This window comes from Gordionus sp. m RMFG-2023, chromosome 5 (genome assembly GCF_954871325.1).
Source record: "Gordionus sp. m RMFG-2023 chromosome 5, tfGorSpeb1-WG-v2, whole genome shotgun sequence".
NCBI classification, from domain to species: Eukaryota; Metazoa; Nematomorpha; class Gordioida; order Chordodea; family Parachordodidae; genus Gordionus; species Gordionus sp. m RMFG-2023.
Window position 1 is genome coordinate 21,847,882 of NC_088779.1, and position 21,596 is coordinate 21,869,477.

General features: G+C 28.7%; 1 protein-coding gene across 3 annotated transcripts in view; it reads right to left on the bottom strand.

The window, feature by feature from the left end:
* The window catches only part of LOC135929908 (uncharacterized), a 54,881-nt gene that overhangs the window by 11,332 nt on the left and 21,953 nt on the right, over nucleotides 1–21,596 (bottom strand). For all 3 annotated transcript variants that reach the window (XM_065466649.1, XM_065466648.1, XM_065466650.1), the window contains exons 2-17: nucleotides 19,809–19,882; nucleotides 18,217–18,327; nucleotides 18,061–18,110; nucleotides 17,943–18,000; nucleotides 10,697–11,004; nucleotides 8,134–8,214; nucleotides 7,626–7,775; nucleotides 7,294–7,458; nucleotides 6,421–6,640; nucleotides 5,939–6,072; nucleotides 5,557–5,664; nucleotides 5,255–5,399; nucleotides 4,885–5,010; nucleotides 4,496–4,655; nucleotides 1,268–1,599; nucleotides 309–656 (exon numbers count right to left, since the gene is read on the bottom strand). In XM_065466649.1, coding sequence (XP_065322721.1) covers nucleotides 309–656; nucleotides 1,268–1,599; nucleotides 4,496–4,655; nucleotides 4,885–5,010; nucleotides 5,255–5,399; nucleotides 5,557–5,664; nucleotides 5,939–6,072; nucleotides 6,421–6,640; nucleotides 7,294–7,458; nucleotides 7,626–7,775; nucleotides 8,134–8,214; nucleotides 10,697–11,004; nucleotides 17,943–18,000; nucleotides 18,061–18,110; nucleotides 18,217–18,327; nucleotides 19,809–19,882 — 2,570 coding nt within the window. The remainder of the gene's footprint in view (nucleotides 1–308; nucleotides 657–1,267; nucleotides 1,600–4,495; nucleotides 4,656–4,884; nucleotides 5,011–5,254; nucleotides 5,400–5,556; nucleotides 5,665–5,938; nucleotides 6,073–6,420; nucleotides 6,641–7,293; nucleotides 7,459–7,625; nucleotides 7,776–8,133; nucleotides 8,215–10,696; nucleotides 11,005–17,942; nucleotides 18,001–18,060; nucleotides 18,111–18,216; nucleotides 18,328–19,808; nucleotides 19,883–21,596) is intronic.

Sequence of the window (21,596 nt, forward strand, 5' to 3'; positions counted from 1 at the left end):
GAGAAATTCTTTTATCAAGATTCCTAGGAAGAAATGGAAGATGATTGCCAAATTTCAAAAAAAGAGGGGAAATTTGGGACAAAATTTAAATATAACACAAAATAATGCAAGACCAGACATATATATATAAAATTAAAACAATTGCAAAATCCAAATAAAATCAGAAGTTACATTAATGGATTTATATCTTATTTATAACTAGATTTTTAAAATCATCAGTTTTATTTTTATTTTTTCATGATATTTGTAATTATAATTTTCCAAGATTGCTATCAAAATATTTTTAAGGCGTAAAAAGTAAATTAAACTCATAATATTTAGATGAGCAGTTGGTGGGGATGGCATAAACATGCTTTTCGTTTCCCGCCTCCGCATGATATTGGATACGAAGGAGCCAGAACTGGCATTAGGAACTTGGGTAGGTTTATTGGACCCTGAAACGGCATTGGTTATCGAAGCCGAACTGCTGCTGATGGCCGGTGAGGATATTTGGGAAAAATTATGGTTGATGCTGTTTAGGGAGGGAGGAATAAGAGAACTATGATAATTCTGTTGTGGAGTCGAGGAAGAAACGTTTGAAAATGGTTTTAAGTGGATTCCAACACAATATTCTTCGATGGAATCTAGACAGGGTTTGTGAGTATTGTATTGACAACCTTGATATGTTTGTTTTTATATAAGATTTGCATAACCTTATTATTTTATATATAATCGATATCATACTAATAGAAAGAGCTAGAATACGAAATTAGGAATGACTGAAATGTGAAATCAAATTTACATCTTGTGTCGAGCATAAATCCCCCTCCCCCACAAAACCGCACTAGTTTTACCTTTACAATATCGAATCGGCTGATATATATATAAACCATCCCATAACAATTTTAATAAGATTTTATAAAAAACATTAATTTACATTAACATTGCTGGTTTCATATTTCAAAATATTTCATAATTCATCTTTTCATTGGCTCTAAACAAAATTATCTCCTTATGCTGAGCTGAATACTATAATCAATATTAAAGAATATTTATTCTTAAGACCTAAGTTATTCTTTTCGGAATTTTGAAATTAAGGCTGGGAAATTGAAATAAAAATGACGAAATAAAGATACCCAAACCAGGCCAAAAAACTGAGTATTTTGGGTAGAAGGGATACTAGCATACACTGGATCTGAATGTCTCATAAATTACCTACTGAAATAAAAACTTTTATATGGCATCCAATATACTTCATTTAATACAATCCAAAATAAAAGACAATTACTTTGGCATTGAAGCCCCTGGAAGCCTATGCCTCTGACGATATCATGACACCGGTTACAAAAGGTCAGGGACATATAATGGTGAGGTAAGAATGAGTGACCCATAGTGCTTAGTGCTTTGCTCTTTTTAGAGGCAAATTTGAACCTAGCTTGAGATTTTTCCTTGCCGCAAAAGGAAGGAATCCTGTCTTGAATGGCGAAGAATGAAATGAGAGACGAAGAATTGGGGGCAGTCAGATTCAGAGGATTAGCGGAGATACTGCTAGAGTTAAAGCTTTTGCAAAATCCTCCCATAAAACGGCATACGGTCAGAAATGCGGAGAGAAGCAGGGAGCTGTGTACATTTGTGTTAAAAGTTTTAAATGTGTTAAAATATTAGGGATTTATCAGATCGGATCGGGTCGATATTTCACCCATTTTAAAATATCGGTTATCTACCAATATTATAAAAAATTTCCGATCCGATATAAAATGGCGTTTTTAACAAAGATAAAATGTTATAAAATTTAAAAAAAAAGTTATATCTAAAATCATTTATTTTTATAAATAAAATTGAAATCCATTTTTTTGTTTATTTTTTTTTAATAATAATTAATTAATAAATATTCTGCCATATTGTTATTTTTTGGCGCATTCTATTTATAAAAGTGAGCGATAATCTCTCCAGAATCTGTATTTAGTGAAGCTGGTGATATTTACAGTTCCCATTTCCAGGCTGACCTCCGATGAATTACAAATTTTGGTATTTCCAAAAAGAAATTTTCGATATATTAATTTAAATATTTATTTCAAATTTCATAATATATTTTTATTACTTATTATGTAAATAGAATAATGTTAGTACTTATTATTTAAATTTGTGATTTATCACAAAAAATATTTTATATACTTTTAGAATTGCAATTGAATTGAATGTAAACTATAACTGACTATTATAATATATGTAAATGACATATGTTATGGTATAGTTAAAATATAGATGTTATAGTAATAAAAAGTATAATAAAAATTAAAACCATTGGTATCTTTACAGAATACAAAATTAGATATGTATCGGGAATATCGGATCGGCTTCCAAAAAGTGATATCGCTAAATCCCTATAAAATATAGAACCTTATACCTTTTTTTAGTGTTAGGATTTTAATCTGGTCAAATAATAATTATTCCTGATGCTGATAGTGTGGGTTTATGGATAGACATTATTTGAAAAATTCTTTTAATAAATTAGTTTCACCCACCATAAAAAGTTCTTGCAAATTGTGATTTAATATCTCTGTGTTAAAATGTTATAGCGCGATTCTATTGTTACGTTAAATAAGGCATTAAACTATAGCAAACGTAATAAGCATGTTTTAAAAAGTTTTTTTAGATGCAAAGGAAATTAATATTTCAGGAAGATTACATAATTTATCTTAATCTATAATTTAAGAAACTCCATTATATTTACATTTAATGATTAATTAAATTCTGTTTTCAAATAAGAAAAATATTAAATTTATATTTTATAATATTATAGCATTCATTTTCTTATTTCTGATATAATCATTTGATAAATTGGTTTTAATTATATTTCCTTTTTAATTGTTTTATATTTGTTTAAATTGTATTTCGCTTTTTTTTGTTTACTAAAAAATTTTATTTTCAAAATTCACTATTAAAAAAGATATAAGATGAAATTTTGATTATAAATATTAAAAACATACCATATCTATAAAAAATACATTAAAAAAAAACAATATTTAAAGAGAAGGAGAAAACTATTTAAAAAATAAATATTTAGGTTAGGTGCGGGGCTTAATGACCCACGTATAGATATAAAGTTCAGGCGGGAAATTTCGATAAATAATCTTTGTCACAAGTAAAGACCCTCTATCACCTGCTTGTATTTATGGGTAATTGTCCTATTGTTTTAAATAATCCTAGGGCTTGGCCAAATGATCAACAGGTGTCTGAAACTACTAGAACAAACGATAGATTATTTAAATGGCCATATTTATTGGTCTTTGTTTTTTCTGCACTCATGATATTGTTGACAGAAAAGGATCCGGTAAAACGATATACACAAGTAGACCTAATTTCCAGCGTATTAGGTTAATCACATCGGGTCTGGTTTGATTGTCATGGCTGAAGCCAGAGGATTCCAGCTTGAGAGGAATATTTATGGATCTCAGAATTCTATTGATGGCATGGTGCATGGATAATTTGCCATTTAAAAAAGACAGTGTAGAGGGTGATGACCCAGGCTACCAATATGAGTGTTACAGAGGACACGTGATTTTGGTATTACGATTTCATAGCCTAATCGAAGACCGATAGCAATTCTAAGTTCATGTTGGTTAGTACCTAACTTAGAACTAGGTATTGTTTCTAGGCGGCATATGGCTGAGACTGAAATTATTTGACCTGGCAAAAGAGTCGTATTGTTGTCATCCTGTATACTCAGGGTTGGGTTTAGATCGTTGGAATTTCCTTTGAACAGCTTTCAAGTGTAAGTATTCGACAACTGTATCAATAGTAAATTCCAATCTCTTTGTCTTGTAGAATTTGGATATGAGCTGCTTGAGAATTTTTGATCAAGAGATCTAAAGCTACGGTATGATGTAGGTCGATAGATGTGCATAGAAATTTAGCAAAGATTAATCCAAATTTTTAATATTATTATAAGGAGTTAAAAAATAATTTTTTGTGAAAATAAAATCCGAGCACTCTCTGGGATGTGGGCTCTTGTGGATGGGATTTTCATAAATTTATTTATCAATTCCTGTGCCTGAACAATAGGGATTGAATTAATATTATTTCGGCTTGAAAATATATGAGGGATTGTTTCCACTTGAAGGTGATGGAACTTAAAACTATAGATGTGGGGATTGGTTCCATATTGCTGCTATTAATAAAGGCAGGATAACAAGATGGGGACATAAAAAGTTCATTATTGTTAAAGAAAGTCTCTGATGAAAGGCATGGCAAATTTACCATGATAAATAAATTTTTTCCCTTTTATTAGGGATACATTGTTATTTCATGGGGGGGGGGGGGGGGGATAATACAATTATATTGTTAGCATAAATTATTATAGCTTACTGTATATTAAGTCCCCATCAGCTGCTGAATACATGATAATTATTGATATTTTTTCATAATAAAATAAAATATTAAAGGTCTTTAAATATAAAGTAATAAATTTATTTAACAAGCCAGGAGCTAAAAGTGAGAAACAAGATATAATTACTTTTTGTCTGTAACTGTTTCCAAGGAAGAAGGATCTTCTTTCCAATATTTGATCAATTTTTCGACTATAGAAGTCATGATATGCTCCGCTATTTTCGAAATCTTGTTTTTATCCAGGGTTTCGTCTAGCGCTGCATTGTCGCCATATATACTGCTTAGACCTGAAAAATTAATGCGAATTAAAAATTCGAGAATATAAAATGGGATAGTCATGGAAAAATTAATAAGCCCTTATGGACCAAGATAGAGGATGGATACCACTATATCTGATATTTAGTTATATTTAAAACCAATAGAAAATGGTGACTCGCCCAGTTTGAGCATCACCAGTAGGACTAAATTAAAAGTTTTTTTTGCCCTTTTCTACACTTATATCGAAATATTTTTTACCCAAAGTACGTTTGAGCCTGAAATCAGCCAATTTTTCTCTTATATCGATCAAAACGTGTTTCCTAGCTGAACGGAATATAAATTTCATAATTTCTTCTTTGTCTAGACTATTCTGCAATGCATCATCTTATATAAAAAAACATAATGATTTTATTTTAATTTTCCTGATAAATATTATGTGAACTTTTTTTCTTTCATTCTTTCATTTAAAGAAAGAACATAAAGCCTGATATGAGAAAAAAACTAGCTCACAAAATATATTTGTAAGGTAAAAATATCTAACCTTAAATTTCTTTCTATTTTGATAAAAAACAACGATAAATAAAATTCAATCGATAACTAGTTATTAAAAAAAATACGTTAAAAAAACCTATGCTAATTATAGAACTTTCCGGAACCGCAATTTTAAGCGGGGCTTTAGGAACTACGAAGGAAGAATGAATTTCGTAGGCCCATCGTTTCATATCCTTGAGATTTCCAAAATGCATGTAATAGTCAGTGATCAGGTAAAATAACTTTTAGGGGATCAAAAATATTATATTATAATTTTGTTAACATCCTCGAATTATAAAAATCTTGTCAAGAAATTAAAGTAAGACTCAAAACAAATTATTGATATAAGAAATGTGTTAAAAAACCCCAAATATTATATAATTTGGTAAATTTAATTACCAATGAATTAGGATCGCTGTTACAAAATAGGTAATTGAGAAATATGGCTAAATGAGCCGGATGATTCTTCAAGGAATGTATGTCGTTGAAAGGTCCATAATTTTCGAACTATTTAACGAATTTGTTTTTGTAATATATTAACAAAGAAAATTTTTTTAATTTAAAATAAACGAATATCAATGAATATTTTAATAATAATTTGAAAAATGTAGTGTAAAAAGGGTATGGGTTAAGTTCAAATAAATTATTTAATCATATGAAATTACAGATAACTCAATATGTCTGGCAAAAATTCCAGAATGTTACGAAGAATTTCCTTATCCCAAAACATCCTAACTTTTATTCTGGTATAAATTTTCAATAATATATATTTCTTAAAAACTTTTTCAGAATCAGATGTATTTCCGTCGTCTTCGAGAGAAAAGGCGTGTTTGAGAATTTGATTTTTAGAGACTTCGTTGAGAATACACGCTGAGCGATTGAAGGGAGGAATTGAAAAAGGTTGGGAAGATTTCTCTGTTTTTTATTATTTTTAAAAATAAAATATAAAAAATTATTGTATAATTATTTACTCAGGGTCCCAGTGCATTTCGCCGGTTTGGTATGATTCAAGGTTCAAAATTTTTTAAAAAACAGGGATCGGACATTACAGTCACCAACCTAAGGATCGGGTTTGTTCCAGGTCCGATATATAAATAAAAAATTATTATTAAAATTTACTCAAACTTTTGTTTATTTACGTATAAAAATTTTACCTATAAATAAAATTTGATAAGTGGTCATAGATTTATAAGCGTAATCTAATAATTTTTAAATGTTGATTTTAAGAAATGATCCCTAAAATGGCGAAGGGGGGGCATGTACCTTCTATATTATGTCTTATGGGTTCGTATATATGATTTGACGTATAGTTTCCGGTATCCTGGGCCTCGTTAATTGCACCCTCTGACGTTTGGTAGAGATTATTAAGCACTGTAAGGCTCCCCATCCCGTTGATGGGCGATTGAAAACTATTGAGAGGAGAGGATGAGTAAACGTAAGGCGTGAATTCGGCGTTATTCTTTTCGTACATAGTGGTATCCAGCTTTGTTCATTTTTTTAAGCCCCACCATTACAATAAATAATTAATCGTGTCAAGATTTTTTTCTCACATTTTTGAGACAATTTAAAAAGTTCAAAAAACCAAATAATTAGGAGGAAAATAACAAAATAAATCTAAATTAATTTTCAGCCTAAATATCATCAAGTGAATATTAGTGTTCCATATCGATTTTTTCTGATACATCAATTTTTCAATACTGCATTCTACCATATCCCAATAAAAATGCTAAATATAATTTCTAATAATATCCTTTAATTTTCATTATTATGGTGTACTTTCCTATCTAAAATACAAGAAATATATATTTTTTTAATGTTCTCCTAAAAAATGATTTAAAAAAATGGATATAGATCATTTATAACAGCCACCGACGATATACGTTTTTAGTAGGTGATTAAAAAAAATATATAAAGCCTAAACGCTTATAGAGAAATCAAAAAATCGTCCCAGTTCATTTTCGTTAATGTTAATGCATAGAAATGGGGGGTATAAGTTCGAATAGACTCTGAGGATATTTTTGGTATTTAATAGAGAATGATATTAAGTTTATCATTTCCTGGCAATTTAATAAGTATTTCAGAAAATAATAATGCCAACGAAAATGGTTAATTCTTTTGAAAATAAGGGTAACTCACCAAAGAAGAGACCGACCCGGTGGAGCGGCGATGTAGCGTGGTCGCGCTATTTTGATCGGAGGATTCAGTCACGTATTCCTTTCGACTGGTCGTTATACTTGGTGGGTTTCTAATATCTATGACGTCACCATCGTCGTAAGACGACGAAGTGGCCATGATATGATTCTTGAATAAATGAAATGAGGGGAATAATTTAAAAATATAATATACATTTTACGAGAGAAATAATCAAACTACGCAAAACATTTCAATAAAAAGGAAAAAAAATTAAATGTGGAGGGAATGATTTAAATCAGCTGAGAAAATATTAAATTTTTCTAGTGGTGGTAAACCATGAGTGGAACGGGATTCATATCGATATATGCGGCCATTTTGGTGAGGTTGTTAATGTTTTCGTTAAGCGACGATAGGCGATGAGTGACACTATTGATTTCTTGTTTGAGTTTGTAAGAAGGGTTGTAAAGGTATTGCTTTTGGAGATTCTTATATTTGTTGAATGCGATTATAATAAATAAATAAAATTAAGGATTAAAATCTTATAATTATATCCTAGAATCAATAAAATCTCAAAAGATGGAAACTTTCCTTATCTTGACCATATTTCATTTTTTTATCAAATACTCTTTTTCTTTCTTCTTTCTTTCCAATAAAACAACTTCCTGATAAAATCTTTAAAATAAAAATAGCCCGAAAATGGTTGGTAAGAGCGTAATAAGTTAGTGAATTTCCAGGATCCTTACAAACCAATTTCATTTTTCTTAATCTAGATAAGGCTTAATATAGTATTTTAATTCTTAAATAAAGTTATAAAAATTGTAAAAAAAAAATTCTGTAACAAACTCTAAGGATTAGGGCTTCTTGGTTAAACAACTTTTTGAGAGTCAATATTTTTTCGTAAATAGATTGTCGCTTTAAATCCATCTAAAATAAAATAATATTATTGTTTTATGATACTCGGGAAAAATAAAAGATATGTCACTGTCCAGCAGAATTGTTAAAGGATCTAGATACAAGTATCTAGATCCTGTATCTAGATATAAAATGTGGTATCTGTATCTGTATCTAGATAGATTTTTTATTAAAATATCTGTAATTAGATATTATTTTAGATGATATATCTGTATCTAGATTCATTTAAAAAGTATCTTTTAACAACTCTGCTGTCCGGTATGGACTAGAGCAAGTCTTAAGTCTTATCCGGCAAAACGAATGGGGATTTTCTCCTAAACTCGGTCGAACCGGATCTCGCCTAAAAAAATTTTATTTTATAAATTAATTTCTTTTTCATATTTCCCCTTAATAAATTAATTGATATTTTATGTTATCATAACTATAAATAAAACACCTTCAATTTTTTTTTGATAAATTTGCTCTTTTAAGAGATAATTTTTAAATTTCGTAATTATCTAACCTTATGTAAAATTGACATTTATAATACATTATCCAAATAAAAATGAATAGACTAATATTAAATTAATATAATAAATATCGTAAGATGAAACAAAGCAAGTGCCTCGAGTTAATATTTATTTTTCGAAAAAAAGGTATTTTTTTTCAACGAATAATAAGCTAGGTATTAAAAATATAATATTTTTGGAACGAATCTAAATGATAATTTGGTAAAAAAAAATGAAACGGACCAATAGGGTGTTATTGATAAAAGTATTATTTCCTCTGTCATTTAAAAAAATCCCAATCCAAAATTATCGACCATAATAGGGGTCAAATTAATACCTAAAAAATTAGTTTGACATTATAATATTTCTTAATTTGATTTTATATTAATCGTTAATTAATATGTACAATGTAAGAGTTGTTAAAAAATTTGATTCGGGTCGATTTAACAAAAAACGACTTGATTAAGATTATAGCCAAAATAATATTATATAGGCCTGGAGATTTTGTTCGTAGATAGCAGAAAGGTTTGGACCTTTATGGCCTAATCTCGTGGCTTACATGATTTTATTTTGGCTAAAATCTTAACCGTGTTTTTAAAAATCGACCCGAATCGGGTTTTTATAACAAGCCTAATACAATGGTTTTAATGTTAGAAAATAGGGAAATGGTTTGATATATTAGATTTTAAAAACTATTAATATTATTCGGAGATTGCAAGGGCCAGGAAAAAAAATAAGATAACTTTAAAAAACCGAGTTGGACCGTAAAATTCAAAAATAAAAATCCGGGTCGCTTGGGCCGGACTTGATAAAAAACTTTCTTTTCAAATCAAAGCCGCCGAAAATTCAGACTCAGCTGGTATCTGATATAAGTTCAGAAGGTATTATTATTTGTAATTGTTTTATTAATCCCTTGTGATATATTGAAAAAGCGGTTTAGAATCTGATCTTAATATTGTTAATCTTCGATAAAAGTCGTTATTACAAGGTTATTTTCTCGACATTATATTTGTGGACGATAATTTTTTCTATTTAGTTATTTAAAAAAAATTATGATTGGAACATAATATTGGCGTACGTTGACTTCAATATAGTAAGTCGTATAATAATAAAAAATACAATTAAATTAGGAATCCAACATGGTATTTGGGGGGTCTAGCTAACACTATAACACGGGATAATTTTAAAAATATCGAAACTCAATAAAATTAAAAATCAGTAGGACCTTTTCTGGGTACATTTAGGTTACAAATTTTTAACGTGTTAAGCATACAACTCATGGCCAGCATTTTATGAAATCGTAAACATATTTGAGGGGTAAAAAAAAGATAGCCAACATATCCATGCATCTCTATAAAAATATTATTAATTTTTTAACAAACTTAAGCATATGAATTTAGCGCAATTATTAAAATTAACCAAGCTTTAAAAAAAAGATGAAGTATATAGAGAGAGAATAAAAATTTTTTAAAGCGCCATTAGTAACGACGTTACTTTTTCTAAGGTAACGTACTATTTTTTTTGTTAAAAGAAACGTTTAACAACGTTAATAAATTAAAATACTCGTTAAAAATCAAGTTTAAATACAATTATTTATTTTTTGGGAAAAATTATATGTCCCCCCCCCCCCACCCCAAAGCGTAATATAATAAAATTGTTGTTGATGTTAAACGGTATACTTAAGGGTGTGTTGAATGAATCGGTATTTTATTTTTACTTGCTTCGATTGCTGCTTACTCCATATTTGACGATCCTCTGAACCTTAACCACATTTAACCTTGTTCATTCTCAGAAGAAAATGTTACAAACTGGAAAGTGACCTTTTGTGAATCAATCAGAATGTATACCCCAGAGCTACCAATCCTCTTAATGATTATTATAATCATATGTGGGCAGTGGCGCTCGAAGCAACAAAAAAAATGTAAAATGCCGACTCGTTCAACATTATCTTAAGGCATTTTTTTGCATAAATAAATGAAATGTCTAGTGTGTGCATATATATATACCGATTCTTTATCGATGTCCTGCTGATTAACGGACCTGAGGGCGGGTGGGGTCGGTATATGGGATACGAAAGAACCGGTGGTATTTTGGTTATTAATGTTGACAGAATTTCGGAATTCGTTGGGCGTAAATTTTTTGAATTTAGCGTTGGGGTCGAGGGGAGACGAAAAGGATGAGGAAGGAATCAAGGAGAGATTCGCGATAGGTTTCTTGTTTAAATAAAGCTTGTCGTTGTTGCTCTCGGGGAAAATATGGGACTTAAGGATGGAAGGAGAGTGGCTTAGAACCGTTAACGCTACGTAAGACGCGGCTGTAAGATTTATTTAAAATAAAAGATTATTTTTCAAATATAATATCGTGCTAAAAACATATAGATTGGTTCCCAGGAACCTATAACAGACATGAGTCAGTACCGTAACTCTCAAGGAGAACTTTTTTGTCAACATAGATAATCGGCATTCATTGTATTATTTCATATTTTAGTGCTGAGGAGGGAATTCCAGTTTCATTAGATTAGGAGGTCTAGGAAACTACTAGTTCCTCAAACACTGTAAATATGGAATATCATGTAGTTCTCAAAATTGACCATCTTTTCAAAGGGATTAAAAAGTCAATATTTTATCAAAGTTTCACCGTATTCAAAAAAAATATACTCTAAACTAATGCGATTTTATATGATTATTATACTATAAAAGTAATAATAATCCATTTTCAGTAATATGCGTAGTCTTCTAATAAGACAGTATTTCTTTAAAGTATTATTGAGTGTCTTCATTTTTCAGTAACTTATCTAGAATATTACTCGGAGGGATCACTTAAATGAATTTTAAATTATAAAGTATCAAATCATACTGACTGTAAACGATTAAAATTTTTAACAAATCCTTTTCAGGGTAAACAAATGTTTCATTGTCCTCCCTCTAAATATGCTTGCCTGTAATCTTTGCCTACAATCTGACTAATTGTTTAAAATACGATTAAAAATCAGAATCGTTCCTAAAATCCAATCCAATCTTTTTTTAAAAATAATTTGGAAGAAGGAAAAAAAAATGTAATGAAATAAAATTAAATTTAAAAAGTTAATATGATATTAATTTTCAAATGAACTAAAATGAAAGGCTAAAAATTTGAACGTTAAAATCAATTTAAATGGCATTTTAAAATTCATGAAATCTAATTAGGAAGTATAATATTAAAATTATTCGCATTAATAAAAAAAACGTTTGGCAAAAATACATCATTTCCCAATTCATATAATTTTTTGTTCTTAATTAATTTCATAAATAAAAATTTTAAATTAATTTATATTTTCCTTTACTATTAGAATTAGAACAATATGAAGAAATAAAATACATCAGAGACTTACAGGCCAGGCAAAGTACCCGTAATGGGCTCTAGACATAATTTTCAAAATCCCAGAAATAAACTAATTAAAAACCCGGTTCGGGATAATATAACCCGGGGCCGGGCCTAAAAATAAATAAATTATAAACTCGGGCCGGGAAATAATGTTTTTTTTTAATAAGGGCCAAGGACGATTCCTTTAAAAATGAATTTAAAATTATAATCGGTTGGAAAATCGTATATTGTAAAGTTTAATTATCAATTTCTATTCTAATTTACAAAATGTCGGATGAGTATTATAGTCTATCACTTTTTTTGCAAAAATGCATTCTTTTATTCAGTACTGTTTCTTCCATATCAACAAACAAAAATACCGCCAGAAATAAGAAAAATTCGATTTGAAAAAAAATCTGGACCTGATAGTCGATCTTTGAAGGGCTCTGATTTACACCATATAACCTGCTTACTCTGATGTTTGGAGATCAAAATATTATTTATCGATAACTCGAGCAAAATAAAAAAAAATCTTCGATGCACATCTAAGACAAGTTGCCGGTTCAAAAAAATAGGCCGAGTTTGATCTTCCTTTCCCCAAAGAGAGGTTACCCTCCTAGAATCATTCCCCCGAAATCCCTGCAAGATTATAAATATTTTACAATAAGAGTTATTGGGAAATGACTGGGTTATGATGATCCATTTCTTTACCACGTTAAAAAAACTCTTAGAATGATAAAAGATAGTAGATAAAATTTTTACAACTTTTTAAGCTGGCAAGCGTTTTAAACGCAGCGTTAAAGAGGTGAGAGGTGGACGGATAGACCTGAGCCTAAAAATTAACCTTTTCATGGATCATATCGAATTTCATTTTTTCACATCAAAACGAATAAAGAATGCAAGAAAATCCATGAATATAAAATTTTGTCCAAAAAAAAATATCGCAAGTAATTGTCGCAAATGTTTTAAAAAAATATCACAGGTAAAAAAGAATAAATTGGTCGAATAAAAAAAAATTAATAAAGTTTTGATTTTATTAAATAATAGAAGTAAAAAATACTATAATTTAATTATTATAATATTTAAAAAATTATTAAAATATCGCGTGGTAAAATATTTTTAAAGGTAAATTTTTTTTAAAAACGATTTTCTGAAACCTGCCTAATTCGAGCGACAAAGAAGAAGGACCGGACAAAATACTTATGTTTTTAACTAATATTTATTTTATCTTTTTTAAAAAAAAATTAAAATTGTTATTCCCGTTTATAATCCAAATCCAACATATACGGGGCCGAGAAAAATCCAGCCCCGCCTGTCTGAGCAGGGCAGTTGGTCAGATTGTGAAAAGCTCTATATTAAACAAGTTGCACGATATATATATAATATAATTTATGAATTGGTAAAGTTATATGGTATTTTGACTTCTTGCGCGACTAAATGAACTAACTTTTATTATTATATTAAACGTAGCCTTAACCTCTTCTCTTTTTTAAAAAATAATAAATATGAGATAATTCCATTGAAAAAAAAAGAGAAGTAAATCATTTGATAATAATATAGTAAAAAATAATAATTCATGTTTACCAATATTAACGAACTCAAAAGGTAATTGATATAATAATTATCTACGATTAAACAAACACAACTATCGATATGATACAATTCTGTGGTCATCGGACATAATTACTTTGGTCAAAAATTCCACACCAGAAAGTGAAAATTTATAATATAAATTCTAAAAAAATTAACATCGTAATGAGATAAAACTCAAGATTTTGTGGAGGCTACGCAAAACTTAAATCCATGTCAAAAGATTTGTAAGTGAGGGGGAGGGGTATTTATGCTAGGAAATACATAGCATGCAGTGCTGTGTTCATATCTGTGGGAAATTTTGCATAGCATACAAAATCAATGCGCTTAGATATTTTGCATAGTTTTTTAGGTCGGGCGAAAATTCTGTCGTAGATAGAAATACATTACAGTATAATCCAGCTTAAAAATTAAGATTATTAGGATCCGAAATCAAGGGTATATAAATGAGAAAAAAAATCGCGATTCACAGTTAGGGCGAATAAGCGGTGAAGTATAAAATATATGATATAAATATAATATTTCTCTATTTGCAAATCGTGCTAACTGTAAATACAAGGTTATACGAGTCAATCTGTTCTCCGTAAAAGAAGTAAACTAAATTAAAGAAGCAGGTCTATAAGGTTAGGCATGTTTCTTTAAATAAATACATTTTATTAATAAAAATGATTTTATATACAGTGCTTATTTTAAAAAAATTTTTTGATATAATAAACTCCTATAAAAAAATTATTAATATTTTCCGATTTAAGGGAATATAAAGAAGCATTTATATAAATATTTCAATCTGCCATTATTTAAATAAGTATTGACATTCACAGTTGTAGTCAAATTTATCCAAGAAGGGCGTTTCTAAATTGGGGGGGGGGGAGGAGCTTCGCCCATAAATCCCCCTTGCCCTGCCTTCGGGAATATACCCATTTCGTGATATAGTTTTTATTTTGTTCATACTCGGTTTCTTCGGTCAGGAAAGTTGATTGAGGAATTAATAAGTACTAATCATAAGCTAAATATTAGAGCAAATCAGATATTTAGTTCTTAGATATTTCCCATCCTATCAGTAGGCCAATTTTTCTTATTCATCTACATTCGAATTATGGATTTTGCTTCGTTTATGAATAGGCCCCCACTTTTAATGAGATTAATTCAGATATTATAATTATTTTCACTCCTTTTGGGGGCTCCTGGATTTTATTATATTATTTTTTTATTAGCATAAATCTAATTACACCTGAATACATCTGCAATGTCCGATTTTCGTATCGTAATCCGATAGATACACATTCAGAGGCTAATATGGGATAATATTCCATCACTAGTCTATTTTTAGGTTGAATCTGGCCCATTTAGAAAAAGTCAAGTTAAGCTTATTTTTATCCATCTGCAACTGCATAATATGAATTGCCCTGTGTTAAGCTTATATCTAACTACTCTACTTCAGATTTAAATGTGTCTCTTTAAGATGTTCTCATATCTGTTATGCATATTTTGTTGGTTACAAATCCTGGACATAATAATACAAGGACTCGATAAAATAAAAATTTTGTTTTCAAAATATTTGTTATTAATATAAACTAAAATGTTAGATATTTGTATAGGCAAAATGTTTTCAAAGAACGGAATATTATTTTAATGAATAGTTCAGCCCTTGTGCAATCTATCCTAAAATAGACAATTTCACGCAGATGTCGCCCTTTAAAATAAAAGGAGTGGAACCAAGGATCATCGAAAGTCACGATTAATGGTAAGGAAGGTAAACAAGAATTACAATTTAGAGATGAATATTGCCCGACCCGCAAAAATTTTCGAAAATGTTTTTCGACCCTGCCCTTAAAATAATTTTGCAAATGTCGACCGTCTCGTAAAACACAAGTTACTAGGCACGACCCAAAATATTTTTTTTATAGTGGAAAAAGATATAACTTTGCTTGATTCAAACATCTAAAAAAATTGCGAATTGAGTCAGGCCTGAAAAATATTTTTCTTAAGCTACCCTTCCCGAAATATTTAATTGTTCTCTTCACGTGTATACCGATATTTATCTAAACGCGGATGAGAATAAGGAGAAAAAGAAGAAAAGACAAAAAAAAGAATATAAAAATAAAATAGTGCTATATGCTATAAGGGAAACAATTTTTTTTTTTACGTTTGAATGTTTCATTAATTTTATAATAGTAAAAATAAAAAACGTAATAAAGAAGGTATGATTTGATTATTTTCCTTTTTTAATAAATATAAATTAATGCATTTGAACGTTTTATCATTTTTACTATTTATTACAAGTTACAACTTTAAAAAAAATACAATGTTAAAAATGTAGCATTTTGTTTTGTTTTTTTTAAATATAAAGATTGTGGAAATAATATTATTTTAAAAAGATACGCCAGCGCTCATCAAATAGAGGTTAATGATATTTTAATATTTTATTTATTTTTTTCCTTTTGTTTTTTAAATTTTTTTTATATATTACAAAAAAATTGGTAGTAATTACGCTATAAAAGAAGCTGCCTAACTTGAGCCACCGTTCGAATAAAATGATTTGTCCCTAAATGTATACATTTAAAAAAATATATGTAGGGTGCTATATGTAGGGCGGAAAATTCAGCGGCCTCTGCTCGAAATTAAGCAGGTTTTTCGTTTCAAACTTTAAGATAAAGTGATGATTTTAATATTATTTTATTTTTTATTAAATACAAAAAAAATATAACATTGTTTTAGAAAAATATTTGCTTTTTTCCTTATTTTTTTTTTAATTAAAATTTTTTTTTTTAAAGTTATAATATGATTGTGTAATGAATGAATGAATTATGTAATCATTTTTAACAAGATGTAAGATAATAAATTTTTTTAAGTGGGTTACCCTGCGTTCAAAGTTAGCGCGAATTCGCGGTTAAGTATAAAAAATATGATATAAAATACAATAATTTTACATTCTTTTTTGTATACTTCGCCGCGAATTCGCGGTAACTGTGAATGTAGGATTAGGTAACATTTAACGGATTCAATCTAATTCCAAATCAGATTCGGAAAATTTTATTCACTTAATATTTTTTGACAAATAATGCATTTTATTAAAGTTAATATTAAAATATGCGTTTCTTTGTAAAGGTAACCAATTTAAATCGTCTAAAAAAGAATAACCATATCGTCGGGAATGGGACGAAGAAACCGAAGGCTTAAGGCAAACATCTTGGGAACTTCCCAAAAATAAAATATTACCCTTCCCATAATTTGAGGCCTAGGTATCTGCAGGCGCCAGGAAGTAGTTGTTAGGCCTCTAGACAAACCCGTGCTGAACACGGCAGCATGTCAATCAAAATGTTTTTTCTTAAAAACCTTCGTCAGAATAAAAAAAAATGATGTTTTTTGGAGTGAGCTTAAGTAACCTTTATATGAGCTAATGATGCAATTTATTGAACTGAATAAAACTTTTTACGTGAGGGTAAATTAAGGAAGAAAAGATGGAAGGAAGGTAGGTAGGAAAAAAGAGGGAAATTTGCCCTGTCTTAGGAATATACTGATCTAAAGAGAAATAAGCTTCAAATATAAAGACCAACAATGACACGACTTTAGGATGTATTTAAAATCGAGTTATTATCTAATTAATCACTTTTTTAAAAGCGATGACTAATTGAAAGGAATTAATTATTAAAAACAATGTGATGCATTTTATAATTTAATTCAATTATTTATACTTTTGTTCCTTGAATTGTATTTTTATTTTATAAAAAATATAAATTGTAGGTAGAGAATGACGATTGATAAAATAAAATACCAATAAATGTTATATATTGAGAATCGATAAATCTTTGTAATGACTAATTAATTTTTTTATACCATAGAAATTCCAAAAGAGTTTTTTGTCCAGATTTTATGAATTAATCTGTTTAAAGCTTTTAGTACACACTTTTATTGACACCTAAAGGTGGGAATTATACCTATTATATATATACATATCGCGGATTAACATCGGAATGATCTATGTTTATATCAATTTTTGTGACATAGTGTTTTTTTTCAAACTTGTATCGTCTTTTAAAATAGTATCTTCTTTAAATCTAATTTATAATGATAGAGGAGACACTATGAGTTTGAATAAGAATTAAACTAAGAAATAGGTTATATCATATAATGTGCAATGAAATGATAACTAGTAAAGTGCTGTTAATGGCTGTTATATCAATCCTGTGCCTAAACGAATATATTTTAATGCTTACATAATTTGAAAAATATATTATAATACAATAATTTGGTTAAAAAAACTCTTCAACTACCATCGTTCGAGAATTAAAAAAAATCATTTAAAATTTTTTTTCTAACCTTTAATAAGTCTGACCACTTCCAAATGATTAGCTTGGGTAACCAAATTGCCATTCACCTGAAAAAATAAAGCAAAATATTAATAAATTAAAGAATTATTCCAAATTTATTTTCGAACCTTGATAATCCTGTCACCTTCGCGAACTCCGGCCCTGTCAGCAGCGCCATCTAAAAAAACAAAAAAAAATGTTGAAATTCAAGGAATAGAAAATGGGTTAGAAATAAAAATGGGAGGTGAAAAGGTCCGAGGGATAAATGAATGAATAAAATTAACCTTTTCTCACGGATTGCACGTACACCGGATTATCTCCGCTAACCGTTAAGCCGTAACCCTTGTGGTCTTTTTTTATTATGAGGCATCGTTGAATCAGTTCACTTACATCATCTGGAAAATATATATATGTATAAATGAAACAGAATCCTTAACTAGAAGTGATCACACTTAACCTAGGCCATACCAGAGAGTTTTTAAACCGGTTAAATCGAGCCATTTAACAACAATATTCCTGAATGTGAGTCGTTAGTTATTTTTAAATCCATTTCTTGTTGCAGATAATAAAGGTAATTCAATTTTTTTTAAACATAAATAAATTGGATTTTGGTTCCTTTTGCCAATTTATTATTTACAAAATTGTGTATAAAATAAAAAATATATCATTATACATACAAATCATAAATTAATCAAAAATATCGAATCAGTATTTTTTTTTTAAATCCCACCGCCCCATTTATTATTTAGATATCCGTTAAATCAATATCTAACTTACTTAAAATCCCTAGAACTAATCTGATATGATATAGTAGCAAATACAAAAAAGAAAACAAAATAACTACCGTAGCGCATAGCAAATACCAGAATTTTTTCGTTAGAAGGTGATGAGACTTTGGTTGGATATATTTAAATAGCTCCAAAAATGTATAATATTTGCAATATCTTTTAAACATAATATAATATCTAACTCAGCAGAGAGACCTGTTAAATGAATAAAAATCAAAAAGTCCAATTATTAATAAATTAAAAAATAAATGAGAATGAATTTAAAGGACAAAAGTTTTTCTTAAAAGGTAAAAATTATGCATATGAATATATATAAAAAGGTAAGGCCAAAAAAAATAACAGAAATCATGAATAAATTAAAACTAATGCATAAATGAAAAATGCAGAATAATGGCAACTAAAAATAGAAAATTTTTCCCCAAGGCTTGGCATTTGAACAGTTAGCCTCTTTCTTTACTATTCTGTTTAGTTAGAGGGAAGGAAAAATGTATAAACGACAATAATTTCGAGATGAACAATATATTTAATATGGACGAGATCGGTCTGGCAACAGTTCGAGCAGCATCCAAAATATTGGCCCTAAAGGGACAAAAACAGGTGGGGAATTACGCCGAGAAAACGTGGAACAAGTAACAATGGCGATGGGCAGATGAGGTCTAAATGCATTGGTGCCGATAATGGATCGGGATGGATGAAAAAAAAACAAATTTTTTCCCTTAAGCGCCGAAATTTTTTAAACCAATTTAGAATAAAAAAAATCCTATTAATATATTAGGTAAAGAATTAAAGTTATCAAACAATAAAATCTTTCGTTAATTTTTACAAATTTTATGTAAAGGTTTTTACCCGAACGCTGTCACCTATACATATTTATAAAAAAATGTATGACTATCAAACGCTCAATATCAACACTATAGAACCCTCTGGTATGACTTTGCATTAACCCTTTTCCAATTCACGTGAAGGCTTTTTCTTTCTCTTCTTTTTTTTCTTACTTTCTCTCTTCTTATTTTTTTTTCTTTCTTTTTCTCTAATTATATTTGTAATTGTAAAGAATTAAAGCAAATATAAAATTTCTTTCACGCAACCTCCCAAAATTTTTGTATCCGCGTTCAGGATAGAATTGTTCTTTATGGATTGAGATTGGGAATACGCGTTTAACCTTTTAATATTTTTTTGAAATTATAATACAAAATGCATTAAAATTAAGGAAATGTGCCTGAAAATGCACAGATTATGGAGGAAATAACATCAGATGAGACGTTATTTTTTTTAAAAAAATATATTAATTTTAGCACCCTCTGCCCAAATAATAAATCAGGTGATTGTAGCGGCTTTATACTATAGTCTCAGCTGACATTATATAATATCAAAATCTGAGATCAATAGGGATACCCAAGGCCCGTCCCGAGTTTTATTTATTTTCCGGCTAAGGTTTTTAAAAGTTAATTTAAAAATAAATGTTGGTTTGTATTTTTGTAAATTGGTTACAAAGGGTAGACCAAAATATGAGAAGCGAATGGATGTTTCAAATTATCCAATATCTATCATGTAATTTATCAACCATATATTTTTCGTCGTAATTTGTAGGTTTAAAAAAATTCCACCCAGCCCAAATTTTATCCTTTTGTTCCGAATTATAAAAAACTAATTATTCGTTTGATATTTGAATCGATTCGTATTTTACGAATATGATAAACAAAATTATCAGATTAGAATTTTTCGAATCGAATATGAATATGGAAAATATATTATCTGTCTAATAATTTGTATTAATTATTCGATCGATTTATTCCTAAAACTTAAAAATATTACTATTATTCGGAATAGTATAAACGGCTTAAAAACGGCCAACTCAATATTTTATCCAGATAGATATTACGCAAGCCTTAAGATTTTACTAATAGATTGGCACAAAGGTTTGAACATCTATTAACAAAATCTCGAGGGTTATGCAAGTCTTTTTTTTTTAATCGGCTCTAATCGAGCAGTTTAAAAACACTAATTATGAATGATTTGTAAATATTGGAGATTATTCGTAAATATTCAAAATTATTTATAAATATTTGAAATATAGCATGTTCCTTGAGGAAACTCTATTATTTTAACTTTTTTTCAAATATCACTTTTAAATCTCAACAATTCATTTTTTTTGGAAAATATTTAGTTATACCAAACAAATGAGAATAGTAAATTCTATTAAACGCTCGAATATGAATAGTAAATTATTCGATTTATTTAAAATAATCGAATGTGAATAACTCATTATCCGGTTTATATTCGTTTTTAAATACGCCTACTGAATACGATCGATTGGGATTATATAAGGCAAAAAAAGTTTCGAAGTTTACACGTCAAGCTTGCGTCATTTGTTTCAAAAAAAATTTTTTTTTGATAAATGGCGCTATAAATACAGAACCAGAAAAGTGATAAAAAATTATGTATTAGAAAAAAAATATATATAAATTATTGATCAATTTTTTTTAGTTCATTTGGTAGTAAGAGAAAATGGGATGAAGTGAAGAGATTATATGAATAAATAATGGAAGAGTGGAGGGGGGTAAATAATACAATATTTTATTTTTTAGAAAGATAACCCCGTTATTAATGTAATTTTTTTTATATCGTACATTTTTTTTATTAAATAGCACTATAATTATCAACTTGAGTTGACTGAAGATAATCAAAAGTTAAATTATCGCATTTAATTTTATTAAGGTTATTTCTAAAATATTATTTCCAATTGAACATCGTAATAGTTGCGAATTCATTTTTTATTATAGAACCAATCGAAATAAATATCTTATCTAACACATGTTAATAATGTGTAAAATTTATTTTATTTTTTAAGAGAAAGAGGATAATACAATAAAAAA